Raw genomic sequence first — 22693 nt, forward strand, 5'->3', positions numbered from 1 at the left:
TTCTGAGGACTCTGTTCTGTTCCATTGGTCTATATCTCTGTTTTGGTACCAGTAGCATGCTGTTTTGGTTACTGCAGCCTTGTAGTATAGTTTGAAGTCAGGTAGCGTGATGCCTCCAGCTTTGTTCTTTTGACTTAGGATTGTCTTGGCAATGCGGGCTCTTTTTTGGTTCCATATGAACTTTAAAGGAGTTTTTTCCAATTCTGTGAAGAAAGTCATTGGTAGCTTGATGGGGATGGCACTGAATCTATAAATGACCTTGGGCAGTATGGCCATTTTCACGATATTGATTCTTCCTATCCATGAGCATGGTATATTCTTCCATTTGTGTCCTCTTTTATTTCACTGAGCAGTGGTTTGTAGTTCTCCTTGAAGAGGTCCTTTACATCCCTTGTAAGTTGGATTCCTAGGTATTTTATTCTCTTTGAAGCAATTGTGAATGGAAGTTCATTCCTGATTTGGCTCTCCGTCTGCCTGTTACTGGTGTATAAGAATGCTTGTTATTTTTGCACATTTATTTTGTATCCTGAGACTTTGCTGAAGTTGCTTATCAGCTTAAGGAGATTTTGGGCTGAGATGATGGGGCTTTCTAAATATACAATCATGTCATCTGCAAACGGGGACACTCTGACTTCTTCTTTTCCTAACTGAATACCCTTGATTTCTTTCTCTTGCCTGATTGCCCTAGCCAGAACTTCCAACACTATGTTGAATAGGACTGGTGAGAGAGGGCATCCCTGTCTTGTGCCAGTTTTCAAAGGGAATGCTTCCAGTTTTTGCCCATTCAGTATGATATTGGCTGTGAGTTTGTCATAAATAGCTCTTATTATTTTGAGATATGTTCCATCAATACCGAATTTATTGAGAGTTTTTAGCATGAAGGGCTGTTGAATTTTGTCAAAGGCCTTTTCCGCATCTATTGAGATAATCATGTGGTTTTTGTCTTTGGTTCTGTTTATATGCTGGATTACGTTTATTGATTTGCCTATGTCGAACCAGCCTTGCATCCCAGGGATGAAGCCCACTTGATCATGGTGGATAAAATTTTTGATGTGCTGCTGGATTCGGTTTGCCAATATTTTATTGAGGATTTTTGCATTGATGTTCATCAGGGATATTGGTCTAAAATTCTCCTTTATTGTTGTGTCTCTGCCAGGCTTTGGTATCAGGATGATGTTGGCCTCATAAAATGAGTTAGGGAGGATTTCCTCTTTTTCTATTGATTGGAATAGTTTCAGAAGGAATGGTACCAGCTCCTCCTTGTACCTCTGGTAGAATTCTGCTGTGAATCCGTCTGGTCCTAGACTTTTTTTGGTTGGTAGGCTATTAATTATTACCTCAATTTCAAAGCCTGCTATTGGTCTATTCAGGGATTCAACTTCTTCCTGGTTTAGTCTTGGGAGAGTGTAAGTGTCCAGGAAATTATCCATTTCTTCTAGATTTTCTGGTTTATTTGCGTAGAGGTGTTTATAGTATTCTCTGATGGTAGTTTGTATTTCTGTGGGGTCGGTGGTGATATCCCCTTATCATTTTTTATTGCGTCTATTTGATTCTTCTCTCTTTTCTTCATTAGTCTTGCTAGCAGTCTATCAATTTTGTTGATCTTTTCAAAAAACCAACTCCTGGATTCATCGATTTTTTGGAGGGTTTTTTGTGTCTCTATCTCCTTCAATTCTGCTCTGATCTTAGTTATTTCTTGCCTTCTGCTAGCTTCTGAATGTGTTTGCTCTTGCTTCTCTAGTTCTTTTAATTGTGATGTTAGAGTGTCAACTTTAGATCTTTCCAGCTTTCTCTTGTGGGCATTTAGTGCTGTAAATTTCCCTCTACACACTGCTTTAAATGTGTCCCAGAGATTCTGGTATGTTGTATCCTTGTTCTTACTGGTTTCAAAGAATGTCTTTATTCCTGCCTTCATTTCGTTATGTATCCAGTAGTCATTCAGGAGCAGGTTGTTCAGTTTCCATGTAGTTGAGCGGTTTTGATTGAGTTTCTTAGTCCTGAGTTCTAGTTTGATTGCACTGTGGTCTGAGAGACAGTTTGTTATAATTTTTGTTCTTTTACATTTGCTGAGGAGTGCTTTACTTCCAGTTATGTGGTCAATTTTGGAATAAGTGCGATGTGGTGCTGAGAATAATGTATATTCTGTTGATTTGGGGTGGAGAGTTCTGTAGATGTCTATTAGGTCTGCTTGGTGTGGAGTTGAGTTCAATTCCTAGATATCCTTGTTAACTTTCTGTCTTGTTGATTTGTCTAATGTTGACAGTGGGGTGTTGAAGTCTCCCATTATTATTGTATGGGAGTCTAAGTCTCTTTGTAAGTCTCTAAGGACTTGCTTTATGAATCTGGGTGCTCCTGTATTGGGTGCATATATATTTAGGATAGTTAGCTCTTCCTGTTGAATTGATCCCTTTACCATTATGTAATGGCCTTCTTTGTCTCTTTTGATCTTTGATGGTTTAAAGTCTGTTTTATCAGAGACTAGGATTGCAACCTCTTCTTTTTTTTGTTCTCCATTTGCTTGGCAGATCTTCCTACATCCCTTTATTTTGAGCCTATGTGTGTCTCTGCATGTGAGATGGGTCTCCTGAATACAGCACACCGATGTGTCTTGACTCTATCCAATTTGCCAGTCTGTGTCTTTTAATTGGAGCATTTAGTCCATTTACATTTAAGGTTAATATTGTTATGTGTGAACTTGATCTTTTGTGATATTAGCTGGTTATTTTGCTCATTAGTTGATGCAGTTTCTTCCTAGCATCGATGGTCTTTACATTTTGGCATGTTTTTCCCATGGCTGGTACTGGTTGTTCCTTTCCATGTTTACTGCTTCCTTCAGGATCTCTTGTAGGGCAGGCCTAGTGGTGACAAAATCTCTAAGCATTTGCTTGTCTGTAAAGGATTTTATTTCTCCTTCACTTATGAAACTTAGCTTGGCTGGATATGAAATTCTGGGCTGAAAGTTCTTTTCTTTAAGAATGTTGAATATTGGCCCCCACTCTCTTCTCGCTTGTAGAGTTTCTGCCAAGAGATCTGCTGTGAGTCAGATGGGCTTCCCTTTGTGGGTAACCCGACCTTTCTCTCTGGCTGCCCTTAACAGTTTTTCCTTCATTTCAACTTTGGTGAATCTGACAAATTATGTGTCTTGGAGTTGCTCTTCTCGAGGAGTATGTTTGTGGCGTTCTCTGTATTTCCTGAATTTGAATGTTGGCCTGCCTTACTAGGTTGGGGAAGTTCTCCTGGATGATATCCTGAAGAGTGTTTTCCAACTTGGTTCCATTTTCCCCCTCACTTTCAGGCACCCCAATCAGACGTAGATTTGGTCTTTTCACGTAATCCCATACTTCTTGAAGGCTTTGTTCATTCCTTTTTCCTCTTTTTTCTTTAGACTTCTCTTCTTGCTTCATTTTATTCATCTGATCCTCAATCGCTGATACTCTTTCTTCCAGTTGATAGAGTCGGTTACTGAAGCTTGTGCATTTGTCACATATTTCTCGTGTCATGGTTTTTCTCTCTGTCAGTTCGTTTATGGCCTTCTCTGCATTGATTATTCTAGTTAGCCATTCTTCCGTTCTTTTTTCAAGATTTTTAGTTTCTTTGCGCTGGGTACGTAATTCCTCCTTTATGTCTGAGAAGTTTGATGGACGGAAGCCGTCTTCTCTCAACTCGTCAAAATCATTCTCCATCCAACTTTGATCCGTTGCTGGCGATGAGCTGCGTTCCTTTGGAGGGGGAGATGTGCTCTGATTGTTTGAATTTCCAGCTTTTCTGCCCTGCTTTTCCCCCATCTTTGTGGTTTTATCTGCCTTTGGTCTTTGATGATGGTGATGTACTGATGGGATTTTGGTGTGAGTGTCTTTTCTGTTTGTTCGTTTTCCTTCTAACAGTCAGGACCCTCAGCTGCAGGTCTGTTGGAGATTGCTTGAGGTCCACTCCAGACCCTGTTTGCCTGGGTATCAGCAGCAGAGGCTGCAGAAGATAGAATATTGCTGAACAGCAAGTGTTCCTGTGTGATTCTTGCTCTGGAAGCTTTGTCTCAGGGGTGTACCCTGCCGTGTGAGTTGTGGGATGTCAGTCTGCACCTAGTGGTGGATGTCTCCCAGTTAGGCTACTCAGGGGTCAGGGACCCACTTGAGCAGGCAGTCTCTCTGTTCTCAGATCTCAACCTCCATGTTGGGAGATCCACTGCTCTCTTCAAAGCTGTCAGACAGGGTCATTTGCATCTGAAGAGGTTTCTGCTGCTTTTTTTTTAGCTATGCCCTCTTCCCAGAGATGGAGTCTACAGAGACAGGCAGGCCTCCTTGAGCCGCTGTGGGTTCCACCGAGTTTGAGCTTCCCGGTAGCTTTGTTTACCTACTTAAGCCTCAGCAATGGCAGGCGCCCCTCCCCCAGTCTCGCTGCTGCCTTGCAGTTAGATGGCAGACTGCTGTGCTAGCAATGAGGGAGGCTCTGTGGGCGTGGGACCCTCCCAGCCAGGTGTGGGATATAATCTCGTGGTGTGCCGTTTGCTAAGACCCTTGGTAAAGCGCAGTATTAGGGTGGGAGTTACCCGATCTTCCAGGTGTTGTGTGTCTCAGTTCCCCTGGCTAGGAAAAGGGATTCCCTTCCCCCTTGTGCTTCCCAGGTGAGGCAATACCTCGCCCTGCTTCAGCACTAGCTGGTCGGGCTGCACCAGCTGACCAGCACCGATTGTCTGGCACTCCCCAGTGAGATGAACCCGGTACCTCAGTTGAAAATGAAGAAATCACCCATCTTCTGTGTGGCTTGTGTTAGAGCTACAGACTGGAGCTGTTCCTATTTGGCTATCTTGCTCCGGGATTTTCCAGTTTTTCTGCATAGAGGTGTTTATAGTATTCTCGGATAGTAGTTTGTATTTCTGTGGGAGTGCTTTACTTACAATTATGTGGTCAGTTTTAGAATAAGTGTGATGTGGTGCCGAGAAGAATGTATATTCTGTTGATTTGGGGTGAAGAGTTCTGTAGATGTCTATTAGGTCCGCTAGGTCCAGAGCTCAGTTCAAGTCCTGGATATTCTTGTTAACCTTCTGTCTTGTTGATCTGTGTAATATTGACAGTGGGGTGGTAAAGTCTCCCATTAGTATTGTGTGGGAGTCTAAGTCTCTTTGTAGGTCTCTAAGGACTTGCTTTATGAATCTGGGTGCTCCTATATTGGCGCATATATATATATGTAGGATAGTTAGCTCTTCTTGTTGAATTGATCCCCTTACCATTATGCAGTGGCCTTGTCTCTTTTGATCTTTGTTGGTTTAAAGTCTGTTTTATCAAAGACTAGGATTGCAACCCCTGCTTTTTTTTTTTTTTTTTTTTTTTTTTGCTTTCCATTTGCTAGGCAGATCTTCCTCCATCCCTTTAGTTTGAGCCTATGTGCATCTTTGCCCATGAGATGGGTCTCCTGAATACAGCACATCAACGGGTCTTGACTCTATCCAATTTGTCAGTCTGTGTATTTTAATTGGGGCATTTAGCCGATTTACATTTAAGATTGATATTGTTATGTTTGCATTTGATCCTGTCATTTGATCCTTTTAGCTGGTTATTTTGCCCATTAATTGATGCAATTTCTTCACAGCATCAATGGTCTTTACCATGTGGCATGTTTTTGCAGTGGCTGGTACTGGTTGTTCCTTTCCATGTTTAGTGCTTCCTCTAGGAGCTCCTGTAAGGCAGGCCTGATGGTGAAAAATCTCTCAGCATTTGCTTGTCTGTATAGAATTTTATTTCTCCTCCCCTTATGAAGCTTAGTTTGGCTGGATAAGAGATTCTGGGTTGAAAATTCTTTAAGAATGTTGAATATTCTCCCCCCTCTCTCTGGCTTGTAGGTTTTCTGTCAAGAGATCCGCTGTTAGTCTGATGGGTTTCCCTTTGTGGGTAACCTGACCATTCTCTCTGGCTGCCCTTAACATTTTTTCCTTCATTTCAACCTTGGTGAATCTGACAATCACGTGTCTTGGGGTTGCTCTTGTCGAGGAGTATCTTTGTGGTGTTCTCTGTATTTCCTGAATTTGAATGTTGGCTTGCCTTGCTAGGTTGGGGGAGTTCTCCTGGATAATATCCTAAAGAGTGTTTTCCAACTTGGTTCCATTCTCCCCGTCACTTTCAGGTACACCAATCAAACGTGGATTTCATCCTTCACATAGTACCATATTTCTTGGAGGCTTTGTTCGTTTCTCTTTACTCTTTTTTCTCTAACCTTGTCTTCTCACTTTATTTCATTAATCTGATTTTCAATCACTGATACCCTTTGTTCCACTTGACTGAATCGGCTACTGAAGCTTGTGCATGCGTCACAAAGTTCTCATGCGATGGTTTTCAGCTCTATCAGGTCATTTAACGTCCTCTTTACACTGTTTATTCTAGTTAGCCATTCGTCTAACCTTTTTTCAAGGTTTTTAGCTTCCTTGCGATGGGTTAGAACACGCTCCTTTAGCTTGGGAGAAGTCTGTTATTAACAACCTTCTGAAGCCTACTTCTGTGAACTTGTCAAACTAATTCTCCACCCAATTTTGTTCCCTTGCTGGCGAGGAGCTGCGATCCTTTGGAGGAGAAGAGGTGCTCTGGCTTTTGGAATTTTCAGCTTTTCCCCTCTGGTTTCTTTTTTCCCTATCTTTGTGGTTTTATCTACTTTTGGTCTTTGATGTTGGTGACCTACAGATGGGGTTTTGGTGTGGATGTCCTTTTTGTTGATGTTGATGCTATTCCTTTCTGTTTATTAGTTTTCCTTTTAACAGTCAGGTCACTCACCTGCAGGTCTGTTGAAGTTTGCTGGAGGTCCACTCTAGACCCTGTTTGCCTGGGTATCAACATCGGAGGCTGCAGAACAGCAAATATTGCTGCCTAATCCTTCCTCTGGAAGCTTTGTCCCAGAAGGACACCTGCCTGTTTGAGGTGTCTGTTGGTCCCTGCTGGGAGGTGTCTCCTAGTCAGGCTACCTGGGGGTCAGGGACCCACTTGAGGATGCAGTCTGTCCGTTCTCAGAGCTCGAACACCATGCTGGGAGAACCACTGCTCTCTTCAGAGCTGTCAGACAGGGATGTTTAAGTCTACAGAGGCTGTCCGCTGCCTTTTGTTCTGCTATGCCCTTCCCCCAGTGGTGGAATGTAGTGGCAATAGTCCTTGCTGAGCTGCAGTGGGCTTCTCCCAGTTTGAGCTTCCAGGCTGCTTTGTTTACACTGTAAGCTACTCAAGCCACAGCAATGGCGCATGCTCCTCCTACTGTCAAGCTGCAGCATCACAGGTTGATCTCAGACTGCTGTGCTAGCAGTGAGCAACACTCTGTGGGCGTGGGACCCGCCAAGCCAGGTACGGGAGGATATCTATCTCCTGGTCTGCCATCTGCTAAGACCGTTGGAAAAGCACAGTATTTAGGTGGCAGTGTCCCAATTTTCCCTGTACAGTCTGTCATGGCTTCCCTTGGCTAGGAAAGGGAAATCCCCTGATCCCTTGTGCTTCCTGGGTAAGGCGACACCCCACCCTGCTTCAGCTCGCCCTCCTTGGGCTGCACCCACTGTCCAACCAGTCCCAATGAGATGAACCAGGTACCTCAGTTGGAAATGCAGAAATCACCCATCTTCTGCGTCAATCTCTCTGGGAGCTGCAGACCAGAGGTGTTCCTATTTAGCCATCTCGGAAGCAACTCTCCTTTTTTCTTTTTTCAGACAAGGTCTTCACTCTGTTACCCAGGCTGAAGTGCAGAGGCATGATCTCAGCTCACTGCAACCTCTGCCTCCCAGGATCGAGTGATTCTCCTACCTCAGGTTCTTGAGTAGCTGGGACCACAAGCATGTGGCACCATGCCTGGCTAATTTTTTTTATTTTTGATAGAGACAAGGTTTCACCATGTTATGTAGATTGGTCTCAAACTTCTGAGCTCAAGCAATCTGCTTGACTCAGTCTCCCAAAATGATGGGATTACAGGAGTAAGTCACTGCACCTGACCTATTCTTTTCATTTTATGAATTGTTTTCTGGTTGTTTTGCATACGTATCCTTTGTTCATTCTTTATCTCTTATTGTTTATCAATGAGATATGGTGGTTTTCTGTACTGGTAACATTTGAGTCTTTTCTCTTTTTTATTTGTGTGTCTGAGCTACCGGTGAGTTTTCTACTTTTATGTGATCTCATGATGGTAAATATTGTCTTTACGCTTCCAAATGTAGGACTCCCTTAAGAATTTCATGTAGGGCCATTCTAGTGGTAAGGAATTCCCTTAGTTTTTGCATGTCTAGGAAAGACTTATTTCTCCTTCATTCACTTTGCTTGTGCAGATGGGTAGCAGCAGCCATGGTGGCAGCTTACTTAAATGCAAAGTCAGTATTGTTTAAGGAAGTCTCATGCTATTGAACTAAAAGTACATTTCTAAAACTTCATTAAGGTAGATTTTTTCTAAAAAGGAGTTGTAAGAAACAAAAGTTTGGATGTGTGTGTATAACAAAAGTAAGATTAAAAAATGAACCTATAAATATAGAATGTTCTCATCTTGAAAAGTAAGCTTCTAAGACAACTTTCATTGCAATGTAGTCAACACCTTATTATTGAGGTTTCCATGTGATTTGGCATACCAGATAAACCACACTAAAAATAATCTGTTTTCTTTTCTTAAATTCTCCCCTCTCTTCCCAACCAAAACATACAAAACATATTCAAGTACCTAGAATCTTAGATTCCTAAAAAATTTACTAGATAAAAGGTTAAATTTGTGGTTTTAACTCAGTAAAATCAACAGTGTATTTGGGCAATAAATATTTTTAACTTTGAAAACTATGTCAATAATGAAAATGTTGTAGCAAAAGTCATAATCAATCCAGAATTAAGAGGTTTAAATTATGCAATATTATTTTCTACCTGTTTCTCAATGAAAATTTGGTTTTGCATCATGGAATACTTTTAAAGAAAATAAGTTTTATTGCATCTCACAGCCACCAGGCCTGCTTTACTCACTTGCAATTAGTACATTATATAAAAATGTAACTGTAAAATCAGACTGTTAAGTGTTGAATGCTGACAAAAAATGGTGGGAAGTGGGAGCGGGGGTGGGGAAATCAATAATTTATCTTGCCTGTCTCAACTGTACTGCAGGTGACTAAAGAAGTGAGCATGGCAGGTCCCTCTTTTAACAGAAAATTTAGCTAATTATACCTGCAGTAGAGTGATAGATTCAGTGTGTCACAATTTTGCAACTCCTATTGAAATAATGGGCCTGACAATAATCATTCATACCTCCTAACCATTAGAGAATACTGTAATGGATGATCTATGATGAGGAAAACTGTACCTACTGATCAATTTTAATATCATATAAGAGAGAGCTGAAACATACAGCAACACCTAGGAAATATTCTTGATATTCCCACTCCCACCACCCACAAAAGAATTCTGATTCTGTGGCTGGGCGCGGCGGCTCATGCCTGTAATCCTGGCACTTTGGGAGGCCAAGGTGGGCGAAATGCCTGAGCTCAGGAGTTCGAGACCAGCCTGGCCAACATGGTGAAACCCCATCTCTACTAAAATACAAAAAAATTAGCTGGGCATGGCAGCATGCACTTGTAGTCCCAGCTACTTGGGAGGTGGAGGTTGCAGTGAGTGGAGACAGTGTCACTGCACTACAGCCGGGGCAACAGACCAAGACTCTGTCTCCAAAAAAAAATTAAAAAAATTCTGACTCTAGGAACACAGTAACATGTAACATGTTAACTCCATTGGGATACAATCTGAAAAATCCACACAACTGTACAGCACAGATGTGTACAGCACAGATGGTTTCTCTACTTTTGCATGAACCTTGTTTAACTTCCTGATTTGATAAAAACATGTAGGAGAAAATCTGGGCATTTAAATAATGACTAGATATTCAATGACATTAAGAAATTGTTGATTGGGTGTGGTGGCTCATGCTGGTACTCCCACCATTTTGGGAAGCCAAGGTGGGCAGATCGCTTGAGCCAAGGAGTTCAAGACCAGTCTAGGCAACATGGGGAAACTTCATCTCTACAAAAAATACAAAAATTAGCCAGGTATAATGGCACATGCTTGTAGTCCTAAATGGTCTCGAGGCTGAGGTGGGAGGATAGTTTGAGCCTGGGAGGCAGAGGCTGCAGTGAGCTGTGATCGCATGCACCACTGTGCTCCAGCCTGGAGGACAGAGTGAGACTCTCTCAAAAAAAGAAATTATTGTTTAATTTTTTTAGGTTTCAAAATGATCTGGCAGTTTTAAATAAAAAAGTCTTCACAATTTGAGATACAGATGGAAATACTTAAAAATGAAATTATACGTTTGGGGGTTAATTTAAAATTATCTTGGATAGGAGGAACTTGTAGGTGCATTTACAGGGGAAACAAGATCGGGCCATATAATAATTGTTGAAGCCAGGTGATGGTTAATGGGGCATATATTATGACATTCTGTCCAATTTTCTGTTTACAATTTTCCATAATAAGTTTTGAAAGTCTGTGAAATTCTTCTTGTACATAAGCTAAAGATTTTTCTTATCGTTAAATTTGTAGCACATATTATTTTTTAAAATTTTAACAAAAAAGGTAAAGAAACAGCAGGCAAAATGTGGTAAAATTATCATGATTTCATAAAAAGTAGAGAATTCAAATTCTGAGGCAGTTATTAACAAACAACAAAAACGACAATAGCTAAAGACTTACTTATTACAGTCAGTACTTTTTCCATGTTTCTAAATCACTAACTTTCTAACATTCTTTTAACATTAATTTCAACATTTACTTCATTAGCAATTAAATATGAAGTGTAGAGTAAATAAAACCCCATACTTCTTTGGCAACTCAAAACAATTCCAGATTCATGTGCAACTCACCTGCTGTAAAATCTTCAGTCAGATCAATAAATGCATGAGAATGTGGAATTCGCATTTTACTTGTAGTGGTCAATGCAGGATGCCATGATAAATTCCTAAAAAATAAAATAAAAATACTTTTCTTAAGGTAAACATCAAATGAGCATTATTTTAAAATAAAAATTTCTGCATGCAAAACAGTTAAAAATTTATTTATTTTTATTGATACATTCAAAATACCATACAACTCATTCTCTTAAAGTGCCTTGAGTGGTTTTTATTATGTTCACGGTGTACAATTGTCACTACTATTTAACTCCAAAGCATTTTCATCACACCAAAAAAGAAATTGTGTACTCTATTTCCCTTCACTGGCAACCACAAATCTGCATTCTGTCTCTATTCAGGACATTTCACATAAATGAAATCATACAATATGTGGTCTTTTGTGTTTGGCTTCATTCAGTTAGAATAATGTTTTCAAGTTCATCCATGTTGAAACATGTATCAGTGCCTCAGCTCTTTTTATGGTGGAATAATATTCCATTTTTTGGGTTTTTACATTTTGCTTATCCATTCATCTGAAGATTTGGCTTGTTTCCACTTTCTGGCTGCTATAAATATTAATGTACAAGTTTTGATGTGGACATATGTCTTCAATTCTTTTTGTTATATACCTAGTAGTGGAATTGTTGGGTCATAGAGGAATATATGTTTAACTTTTTGAGGAATTGTTGAACTGTTTTTCCACTTCACCATCTTACATTTGTACCCAGTAATATAGAATTCCAGTATCTCCAAATCCTGTCTTATTCTTGTTCATTTACTTTATTATAGCTATCCTAGAGGGTGTGATACAGTATTTCACTGTGGTTTGATTTGTATTTTCCTGCTAGCTAATGATGCTGAACATGTTTGCTGTGGTTACTGGCCATCTGTATATATTCTCTGGAAAAAAGTCTACTCAAATTATTTTTCCATTCTTAAACTGTGTTATGTATGTTATGTATTGCTTTACTGCTATCCATCCCTCCCTCCCTCCCTCCCTCCATCCATCCATTTTTAGAGACGGGGTCTTGCCTTTTTGCCCAGACTGGTCTTGATCTCCTGGCTTAAAGGGATCTTCCCTCCTTGGCCTCTCAAAGGGCTGGGATTACAAGACCATTGCCCTCAGTCCCTGTTGGTGCATTTTAAGAGTTCTTTATATAATCTGGACATTAGGCCTTTAGCCAGTATATGACTTGTCTCCTAGGCTGTGGGTTGTCTTTTTACTTTTTTTTTTTTTTTTGAGACAGAGTCTCACTCTGTCACCCAGGATGTAGTGCAGTGGTGCGATTTTTGCTCACTGCAACTTCCGTCTCCGGGGTTCAAACGATTCTCCTGTCTCAGCCACCCAAGTAGCTGGGATTACAGGCATGTACCACCATGCCTGGCTAATTTTTTGTATTTTTTTTTTTTTTAGTAGAGATGGGGTTTCACCATGTTGGCCAGACTGGTCTTGAATTCTGGAGCTCAGGCAATTTGCCTGCCTCGGCCTCCCAAAGTGTTGGGATTACAGGCATGAGCCACTGTGCCCGGACATCTTTTTACTTTCTTGATAGTACAAGTTCTTAATTTTGATTAAGTCCAATATATCAATTTTTCATCTTTATGTTTGTTCTTTTGGTATCATATCAAGAATCCATTTCCCAAAGCAAAGCCATGAAAATTTACCTGTTTTCTTCTAAGGGTTTTATAGTTGTAGCAGTCATATTTATTATCTTTAATCTTTTTTTAAATGAATCAGAAAATAAATGATTAATGTTATAGAAGGTTTCCTAATATTGTGGAAAATAATAATGATTCTCTTTTACAAATTTAATTCTAAAGTTTTGGACCATGCAGAAGAATAAATTTACGCCCCTACTTCACATTACATACAAAATTTAACTCAGAATGGATGAAAGAACTAAAAGGATCTCTGGAAAACAGTTTGGCAGTTCTTCAGAAAGTTAAACACAGAATTACTATATGATCCTGCATTTCTACACTTAGCTATATATCCAAGATAATTAAAAATAAGCAAACAAATACTTGAAAAATGAATGCTCTTAGCAGTGCTATTCACAATAGCCCACAAGTGGAAATAACACAAATTCGCAACAGTGGATAAATGGATAAACAAAAATGTCATATATCTATACAATGGACTATTATTAAGCCTTAGAAAGGAATAAATTACCAATACAATACAGACTAGTATAAAATGGATGATGCTTAAAAACATACTATGTGAAAAAAGGCAGAAACAAAAGGTCACGCACTGGAGAATTCCATTTACTGTTCTGATGTTTACCAAAGGTGTACAGAAAATGAAAGAACAGTTGTTTGTTTTTGTGATGCATTTTAAGATGAATAAAAACTGAATATATATATACATACATATATATATAGCTGTCAAGAGCTGAAGTGAATAAAAAACTGAATATATATATATATAGTTGTCAATAAGAACTAAAGTGTTAATACATTTATAGTAGAAAATAATATTCATTAATCCTTCTACCTTTGACGTTGCTCTTTGGAACTGGCTAGCCACATTCAGAAAATGGAAACTAGACCCCTTCCTTATATCATATACAAAAATTAACTCGAGATGGACTAAAGACTTAAAATATAAAACCCACAACTACAAAAATCCTAGAAGAAAATCTAGGCAATACCACTCAGGACACAGGCATGGGCAAATATTTCACGATGAAAATGCCAACAGCATTACAACGAAAGTAAAAACTGACAAAAGGGATCTAATTAAACTAAAGAGTTTCCGCACAGCGAAAGAAACTATCATCAGAGTGAACTGACAGCCTACAGAATGGGAGAAAAGTTTTGCAATCTATCCATGTGACAAAGTTCTAATATCCAGAGTCTACAGAACTTAAACAAATACAGAAGAAAAAATACCCCATTCAAAAGTGGGCAAAGGACATGAACAGATACTTCTCAAAAAAAGACATTCCTGTGGCCAAAAAACATGAAAAAAACCCTCAACATCACTGATCATTAGAGAAATGCAAATCAAAACCACAATGAGATACTATCTCATGTCGGTCAGAATGACGATTAATAAAAAGTCAAAAAACAATAGATTCTGGCAAGGTTATGGAGAAAAAGGAACATACTTTTACACTGTTGGTGGGAGTATAAGTTAGTTCAATCATTGTAGAAGACAGTGTGGTGATTCCTTAAAGACTGAGAGGCAGAAATACCATTTGACCTACCAATCCCATTACTGGGTATACACCCAAAGGAATATAAATCATTCTATTACACAGATCCATGCACACATATGTTCCTTGCAGCACTATGCATGATAGCAAAGACACAGGATCAACCTAAATGCTTGTCAATGATAGACAGGATAAAGAAAATGTGGTACATGTATACCATGGAATATGATGCAGCCATAAAAAGAATGAGATCACGTCCTTTGCAGGGACATGAATGTAGTTGGAAGCCATTATCCTCAGCAAACTGACACAGGAACAGAAAACCAAATACTGCATGTTCTCACTTGTAAGTGGGAGCTGAATGATGAGAACACATGGACACATGGGGTGGGGGGAACAGCACAAACTGGGGCCTTTCAGAGGGAGGGGTTTGGAGGGAGAGCATCTGAAAGAATAGGTAAGGGATGCCGAGTTTAATACCTAGGTGATGAGATGATCTGTGCAGCAGACCACCATGGCACACATTTACCTGTGTAACAAACCTGCACATCTTGCACATGTATCCCTGAACTTAAAAGCTAAAAAAAAAAAGTCACTCTTTGTACAAATTATAGTTTTTCAGCAATAAAAAGCAGATACCATATTTTTCAAGTAACTGAACTCACATAAAGTATAACCTTTTCATATATGTGCCCAACTCCATTTGAAGGCTAAGGTCAGAAATAAAAACTGCTCTGATTACAAAAAAAGAGAAACTGAAGAAAAAGTGGGCCATTCTAAGCCATGTTGAGTGTATTCACTGACATTCCTTGACCTCTGTAGAAAATTCCAATCACTAGCTTTTGCCCCAAAAGAAACAAAATTATGTCAAAGTGTTCTAATTTGTGGGCATCATCTCCCTTAATCTCAAAGAATAGCATTTGTCAAATGATGAATTTAAATGTAATTAATGCCAACTGTAGCTTTTGGTCGCCTATAGTAACTGTTCTTTGTATGACTGCTAATCTGCCCACTTTTGAATGATCAGCTTATATTGAATATCATTATTTAAGATATCCAGGTAAAAGCAGTTACTAGGAAATGGCTCTGGCATGAAGAAGAATCTACTTCTACAGGCTGCCTAGTTCTTTAGTCCTGTGGTCTTCAAACATCTTTGCCCCAGATATGCTTCAAAATAATTTTGAAAAACCATATACCAGCTAACACATTAATTTCTAAGAAAACAATCTAAATGTTTTCATCAGCACAAATAGCTGCAAAATAGGTAATATTTGAATCTATTAGAATTATTAAAATTTTAAAATAAAATGATTACTTTAAAAATGCATCCAATAGAATATAAACATAACTGAATTGTCATCCATCCCCCATCATCCACAAAAGAATTCCAAAACAGAACAAAAAAAACCACATGAAGGTCTTCTTGAATATTCAGAAATTGTACATCTTTCCGTTGTATCCTTAAACTTATACTTCCATTTTTCTCAGAAAACTTTATCATGATGTAAAATGATTTTATATGTGAAGTCTTTTTAGTGCTGGTTCTGGGATAGTTTTCCAAAGACAAAATATGTCTATGAACTGCTGTACAAAATACAGTTTGCATATAATTGGTTTTGTTCATGGATCTCAGTGTTTAAAAAAACTCTCTTTGAAGTTGAATTATTTAAACTATTAGCATACAATTGATGAAAATACGTATTATTACTGTGATAATTAAGCCAAAGGTAAAATTTTATTGGAAATGCATTTTTAAGAGTGATGAATAAAGCTTTAAAATATATTAATTTATTTATCCTTAAAATAATATGCGTTCTTGCTAGAATGAGACAGTTTCCAGGCATACAGTCTATTCTCACTTTTCGTTTTCATAGATATAAACACTAAGAAATCTTGCTCATATAAAAAGGCAGATTAGAATGAAAGGAGGTTTATTACAGCAAGGATTCCCAGTTTTTTGAACCTCTCTGTAGTCAAATATAAAAAATCACAGTTACTTATCAACAAAAATAACTTTCAGGGCTCTATTCATTAGGTCTTCTTCCTTTAAGCTGTTCAAAGCAAGCAGCTGGAAAGCCCTTGAGTTGTAAAAGGATGCATAATCCATTCATTAGACCCATTTACTTTCTCAATTTTTGAGAAGTAAAACAAAAGCATTACATACGTTTATCAAATAACTATAAGCACTATTAAAAAAATAACTATTAGCTATACCAATTACTCTTCATTTAGAGGCACCCCATTTAATCAAGTAAAAGTATGCTAATAAAGAGTTTGAAAAATCTTTTTATTGTGTCTTTGCCAATAATATATGGCTTAATAAAATATTTCTACATTATTGTATACTTTAATATATTTTGATCAAAATATTACTGGAAATGTAATAATAAGAAATTACTCTCAGTTTTTTAGGTATGATGAATATGTTGTGATTATGTATTTTTGAAAACAAACCTTTAGCTGGGCGCAGTGGCTGGCACCTGTAATCCCAACTTGAGCCAAGGGGTTCAAGACCAGCCTGAGCAATATAGTGAGATCCTATCTCCAACAACAATTTTAAAAAATTAGTCAGGCATGACAGCATGCATCCATAGTCCTTTTACTGAGGAGGCTGAGGCAGGAGGATTACTTGAGGCCAGGAGCTCAAAGCTGCAGTGAGCTATGATCCTACCACTGCACTACAGCCTGGGTGACAGAGACCCCATCTCCAAACAACAACAACAACAAAATGCCTTATCTCTCTTAAGGATATATGTTGAAATATTTATAGATTCAAAATGTTCAAGGTGTAAAAAAAGGAAAATGGAAGAAAAGGTGTGGATGAAAAAATAACTGGGTATGAGCTGGTAATTGCTGAAGCTAGGTGACAGGTACGTTCTATTAGAAGCATATTCACTATCTCATTCAGCTACCTTTCTATATGTTTGAAATGTTCCATAATAAAATGTAAGGAAAAAACAAAAACAAATTTAGAACTGCTGATCTATTTCATTCAGTTTACAGAAAATGTCTGCCATATAACCCAACTAGCAAAGCCAGTACTTACTATAAAAGCTGTTTCCAAATGAAAGTTATTTTCTGCCAGAAAGAGTGTGAGCTTGTTTTTTATTTTCAATTCAAATAAATGTGCTAATATGTGTTTCAAGGAATATTACAAAAACTGCTGAGAAATAACTCAATGTATGTATATTGTAGGACACATTGTTAAAAGCAGTCAAGATTACAATAATGTAAATCAGATAAAATTGATTTATCTACTTTTATAAAATAGGTTATAAAAATAAGATTGTAAAGCAATATGCTATTTCTCATTAATTAACTTACAGCAATGCAATATAATGCAGCTAAAATAATTTATGTTACAAGAAATATGATAAAAGATGTAATAGTTCTTCAGTAAATGTATGTGCATAGTCTACTCTGGGTCTGGCTTCTGGAGTACTTAGTGTATTAAAAAAAGAAATAACACCATGTCTTTCTCATTTCTTCAAATGTAACAAACTTTTCCTATGAATTTAATAAAAGAAAAAGGTGGCCGGGAGCGGTGGCTCACGCCTGTAATCCCAGCACCTTGGGAGGCTGACGTGGGCGGATCACGAGGTCAGGATATTGAGACCATCCTGGCTAACACGGTGAAACCTGGTCTCTACTAAAAATACAAAAAATAAAATAAAACTACCTGGGCGTGGTGGTGGGCACCTGTAGTCCCAGTTACTGGGGAGGCTGAGGCTGGAGAATGGCGTGAACCCGGGAGGCGGAGCTTACAGTGAGCCGAGATCGCGCCACTGAACTCCAGCCTGGGCGACAGAGCAAGACTCCGTCTCAAAAAGGAAAAAAAAAAAAAAAAAAAGAAAAAGGTATATACTGCAAAAAATTATTTGGCTCAGAAGCCAACATATGAATTTATTTATTAGGCGATAGCATTATTACATTAACAGGATACAGAAAATAGTAAAAATAAAATTTCATAAGATAAAATAAGATGCTTGACTTTAAACGGAATTTTCTTGATATGATATGATTTCTTGATATGATTTCTATAAATGCATACCAAATATAAAACAAATTATGCAAAAGCTTTATCTACGAGTTTGATAGTCCTAGAGAATATTTCAGTCACATCTGCGACAATCATTGTCACCTTCCAAAATCACTTGGGCATGAAAGTTACCTTCTTTCAATTAATGATGTGTCCTGGGATACAGTGCTAAGAACAGCTATAAGATCTGCTTTTTGGAATTTGGTTTTTCTTATGCATGCTCTCTTTTCTTTGCTCTCCCAAGGGTCTCTCTCAACAATAATGGAATTTTTGACAATACTAAAGTAATGAAATGGCAAAGTCATTAAAACAAAAACTGTCATACTACCACAACCCCACTCCAATGCATCCGAATTCAGAATATATCAACGTGGACCATGACGTCTGCTTTTGTATGCAAGCTTCATGTTAAGAGAAATGTACATTAAAAAAAAAAAAAAAGAAGAAGAAGAAAAACTGAAAGTTCTATTAGTTTGAGATATCTTAGTTAATCATAAGAGATTATGGAGCTGTAGGGAAACGCAGGGGCGGCTTCTAGGTGCTGCCGCCACCGCCGCCGCCACCGCCGCCGCCACCGCCACCGCCACCACCACCGCCGCCTCGGAACCCAGGCCTGGGGGGCAGTGGGCCGCGTATGGAGACCCCGCCCCCCGGAGCTGCCAACATTGCCAACGCCACCGCCACGCTACACACAGGTACCCCTGGGATGGCGTGAGCACTCCCCCAGCGATGGACCCATCTGTGACGCTGTGGCAGTTTCTGCTGCAGCTGCTGAGAGAGCAAGGCAATGGCCACATCATCTCCTGGACTTCACGGGATGGTGGTGAATTCAAGCTGGTGGATGCAGAGGAGGTGGCCCGGCTGTGGGGGCTACGTAAGAACAAGACCAACATGAATTACGACAAGCTCAGCCGGGCCTTGTGGTACTACTATGACAAGAACATCATCCGAAAGGTGAGCGGCCAGAAGTTCGTCTACAAGTCTGTGTCCTATCCTGAGGTCGCAGGGTGCTCCACTGAGGACTGCCCGCCCCAGCCAGATGTGTCTGTTACCTCCGCCATGCCAAATGTGGCCCCTGCTGCTGTACATGCCGCCCCAGGGGACACTGCCTCTGGAAAGCCAGGCACACCCAAGGGTGCAGGAATGGCAGGCCCGGGTGGTTTGGCATGCAGCAGCCGGAACGAGTACATGCGCTCGGGCCTCTATTCCACCTTCACCATCCAGTCTCTGCAGCCACAGCCACCCCCTCATCCTCAGCCTGCTGTGGTGCTCCCCAATGCAGCTCCTGCAGGAGCAGCAGCGCCCTCCTCGGGGAGCAGGAGCACCAGTCCAAGCCCCTTGGAGGCCTGCCTGGAGGCTGAGGAGGCCGGCTTGCCTCTGCAGGTCATCCTGACCCCACCCGAGGCCCCAAACCTGAAATCGCAGGAGCTGAATATGGAGCCAGGTTTGGGCCGGGCTTTGCCCGCAGAAGTGAAAGTGGAAGGGCCCAAGAAGAGTTGGAAGTTGCCGGGGAGAGAGGGTTTGTGCCGGAAACTACCAAGGCCGAGCCAGAAGTCCCTCCATAGGAGGGCGTGCCAGCCCGGCTGCCCGCGGTTGTTATGGACACCGCAGGGCAGGCGGGCGACCACACGGCTTCCAGCCCTGAGATCTCCCAGCCGCAGAAGGGCCGGAAGCCCCGGGACCTAGAGCTTCCACTCAGCCCGAGCCTGCTAGGTGGGCCAGGACTCGAACAGACCCCAGGATCGGGAACTGGCTCCGGCCTCCAGGCGCCTGGGGCGGCGCTAACTCCGTCCCTACTTCCTACGTATACATTGACCCCGGTGCTGCTGACACCCAGCTCGCTGCCTCCCAGCATTCACTTCTGGAGCACCCTGAGTCCCACTGCGCCCCGTAGTCCGGCCAAGCTCTCCTTCCAGTTTCCGTCCGGTGGCAGCGCCCAGGTGCACATCCCTTCCATCAGCGTGGCTGGCCTCTCGACCCCCGTGGTGCTCTCCCCAGGGCCCCAGAAGCCATGACTACCACCACCACCACCACCACCACCACCACCACCACCACCACCACCCCCCTTTCTGGGGTCACTCTATCCATGCTCTCTCCAGCCAGCCATCTCAAGGAGAAACATAGTTCAACTGAAAGACTCACGCTCTGATTGTGGTGGGGTAGGGATCCTTGGGAAGAATTACTCCCAAGAGTGATTCTCATTATCTCCTCCACAGAAAACACACAGCTTCCACAACGTCTCTGTTTTCTGTCAGTCCCCCAGTGGCCGCCCTTACACGTCTCCTACATCAATGGTAGGGGCGGTTTATTTATTTTTTGAAGGCCACTGGGAAGAGCCTGACCTAACCTTTTAGGGTGGTTAGGACATCTCCCCCACCTCCCACTTTTTTCCTCAAGACAAGACAATCGGGGTCTGGCTTGAGAACGACCTTTCTTTATTTCTCAGCCTGCCCTTGGGGAGATGAGGGAGCCCTGTCTCCATTTTCAGATGTGAGTAGAAGAGTTAGTTTGTTTTGTTTTATTATTCCTGGCCATACTCAGGGGTCCAGGAAGAATTTGTACCATTTAATGGGTTGGGAGTCTTGGCCAAGGAAGAATCACACCCTTGGAATAGAAATTTCCACCTCCCCAGCCTTTCTCTCAGACAGCTTATCCTTTTTCAACCAACTTTGGCCAGGGAGGAATGTCCCTTTTGTTCTTCTTCCCCCTGAAAAGCCATTCCTTTGTCTGCCGACCTCCCTGGGGTCCTGCCTGTTTCCTCCCAATGGAGGGTTTTTTTGGGGGGTGGTCCCCATCTGGGGGGCCCCTCCAGCCAGTTCTCCAGGTCTCCCTGTCTCTCCCCCGCTGCCATTTTGATAGTATAATCTATTTTTAAATGGGGCTTTTCAATAGGGGAGAGGGAGTCATCTCTTCCTATATTTGGTGGGGTGGGCGGGAAGGAAGGGATTTGGGGGGGAATCTTCCTGCTGCCTCCCCCCTCCAAGTGTTTATTTTTGATACCAAACATGTATTTTCAGTTCCCTCCCTCCCAGCCCCCTAATTTCCTGCGGGCGGGTACAAAGGACCCTTTCAATGTCCCTGGAGTTGGGAGGGAGGAATGGGGGACATAAAGCCTGTCCTGTCTCTATTCTAGGCGAGAGAGAGTGGGTTCAAAAGACTCCCGGGCTCACCTGTTAGCGCTGGCCCAGCCCAGGCCTCGGGACCTGGGGGTTGGTGATTTGGGGGACGGTGCTACACTCATCTCCACTGTTTGTTTTACTTCCCCAAAATGGACCTTTTTTTTTTCTAAAGAGTCCCAGAGAATGGGGAATTGTTCCTGTAAATATATATTCTTCAAAGTGAAAAAAAAAAAAAAAAAAAAAAAAGAGATTCCCCAGGCCGGGCGTGGTGGCTCATGCCTGTAATGCCAGCACTTTGGGAGAGCGAGACTCCATCTCAAAAAAAAAAAAAGATTTCCCCTGTGTTTGATATTTATGGGTTTTTACAACCCAGCAAATCACCATTAGTAAGATTTAGGAAATTTAAGGAAGATGGCATTCTCATGTGAAGGAGAAAGTTACAGTGAAAATAGGTACATTCTCGGGCACATCAATTTTAGCTAAGAACACCTATGAAGCCTGAGATTTTAGAAGCTGACATGCTTAAAATGATCTGTATTTCCATATTCCTTTGCAAGTCTTTACTTATGGTAAAGTAAATAAACACAGGCTACTATGTTGTGTTTTCAAAGATGGTCATATTATTTCTCATCTCACATGCTCTTTCGCATTCAATTTTGCCATGCCTATATCAGGAGGTAGAGTCTATATTAATCTACTAACTCCACTGAATTTTAGCTAGTCCCATGACCTATTCTGACCAATAGAATATAAAATAAATGACACTTGTTTAACTTCCAGGATTGGGTCTTAAGAGACGCAGTTTCTGCCTACATTTCATGGAATGCTTCCTAAAAAGCATCCACTATGAAGTCCAAGCTAGCTATGGAGAGAGAGGGGGAGGTCATATGAAAGAGCACCACTAAAGGCCCCCAGTGACTATAATAATGATGGTAATGATGGTACAAGAATGAAGGCAAAAGCACAGGTTTTAGAACTTGGATGATCCAGATTCAATTCCCAGATTTAGCATTTATTTACACATTTGTGAGCTTGTGGTAGTCCCTTAACCTTTGAATTAGACTCTTCAGTCACTGTTAGTCACACAAGCTATCTGTTGTAAGAAAGAAAAAAAAAGAGGCAACTGATGTTAAGTGCCAACCTCATAGTTACTTAATAAACATTTAATGAAACAACAACAAGCTTGTCTGAGATACTCTTTGTCCTCTTCGTTCCCCATCCAACTCTGAGCCTCCAAAGGGACAGAAAAGCTGTACAATTCCGTGGTGTGCCTCCTCTGCAAGATATACAGGAGAAGACTGGGAAAAGCATCACTAGAGAACAAAGTCACCTGGGTAAATTCCTCATGAATCACTCACTCTGGGCCTCAATGAGAACAAAAAGGTGCAGTTCTGGATAAATCTTAAGGACTTTTCAGCAATAATGTCTCAGGTACATAAGAGAAAATATGAAGACTTCTTTCAGTCATGTTTTTATTATACTTTGCCCAATACTCCTACCTTCCTAGGGT

The 22693-nt window shown here is 40.7% G+C and overlaps 1 protein-coding gene and 1 pseudogene across 2 annotated transcripts in view; one reads left to right on the forward strand and one right to left on the reverse strand.

Annotated features, from left to right (window-relative positions):
• Window positions 1-22693, reverse strand: part of ITFG1 (integrin alpha FG-GAP repeat containing 1) — a 293341-nt gene that overhangs the window by 250460 nt on the left and 20188 nt on the right. For both annotated transcript variants that reach the window (XM_077987196.1, XM_001114075.5), the window contains one exon: window positions 10838-10932. In XM_077987196.1, the coding sequence (XP_077843322.1) occupies window positions 10838-10932 (95 nt within the window). The remainder of the gene's footprint in view (window positions 1-10837; window positions 10933-22693) is intronic.
• Window positions 18576-20093, forward strand: LOC100423201 (ETS domain-containing protein Elk-1 pseudogene; annotated as a pseudogene).

This window comes from Macaca mulatta, chromosome 20, assembly GCF_049350105.2.
Source record: "Macaca mulatta isolate MMU2019108-1 chromosome 20, T2T-MMU8v2.0, whole genome shotgun sequence".
Lineage (NCBI taxonomy): Eukaryota > Metazoa > Chordata > Mammalia > Primates > Cercopithecidae > Macaca > Macaca mulatta.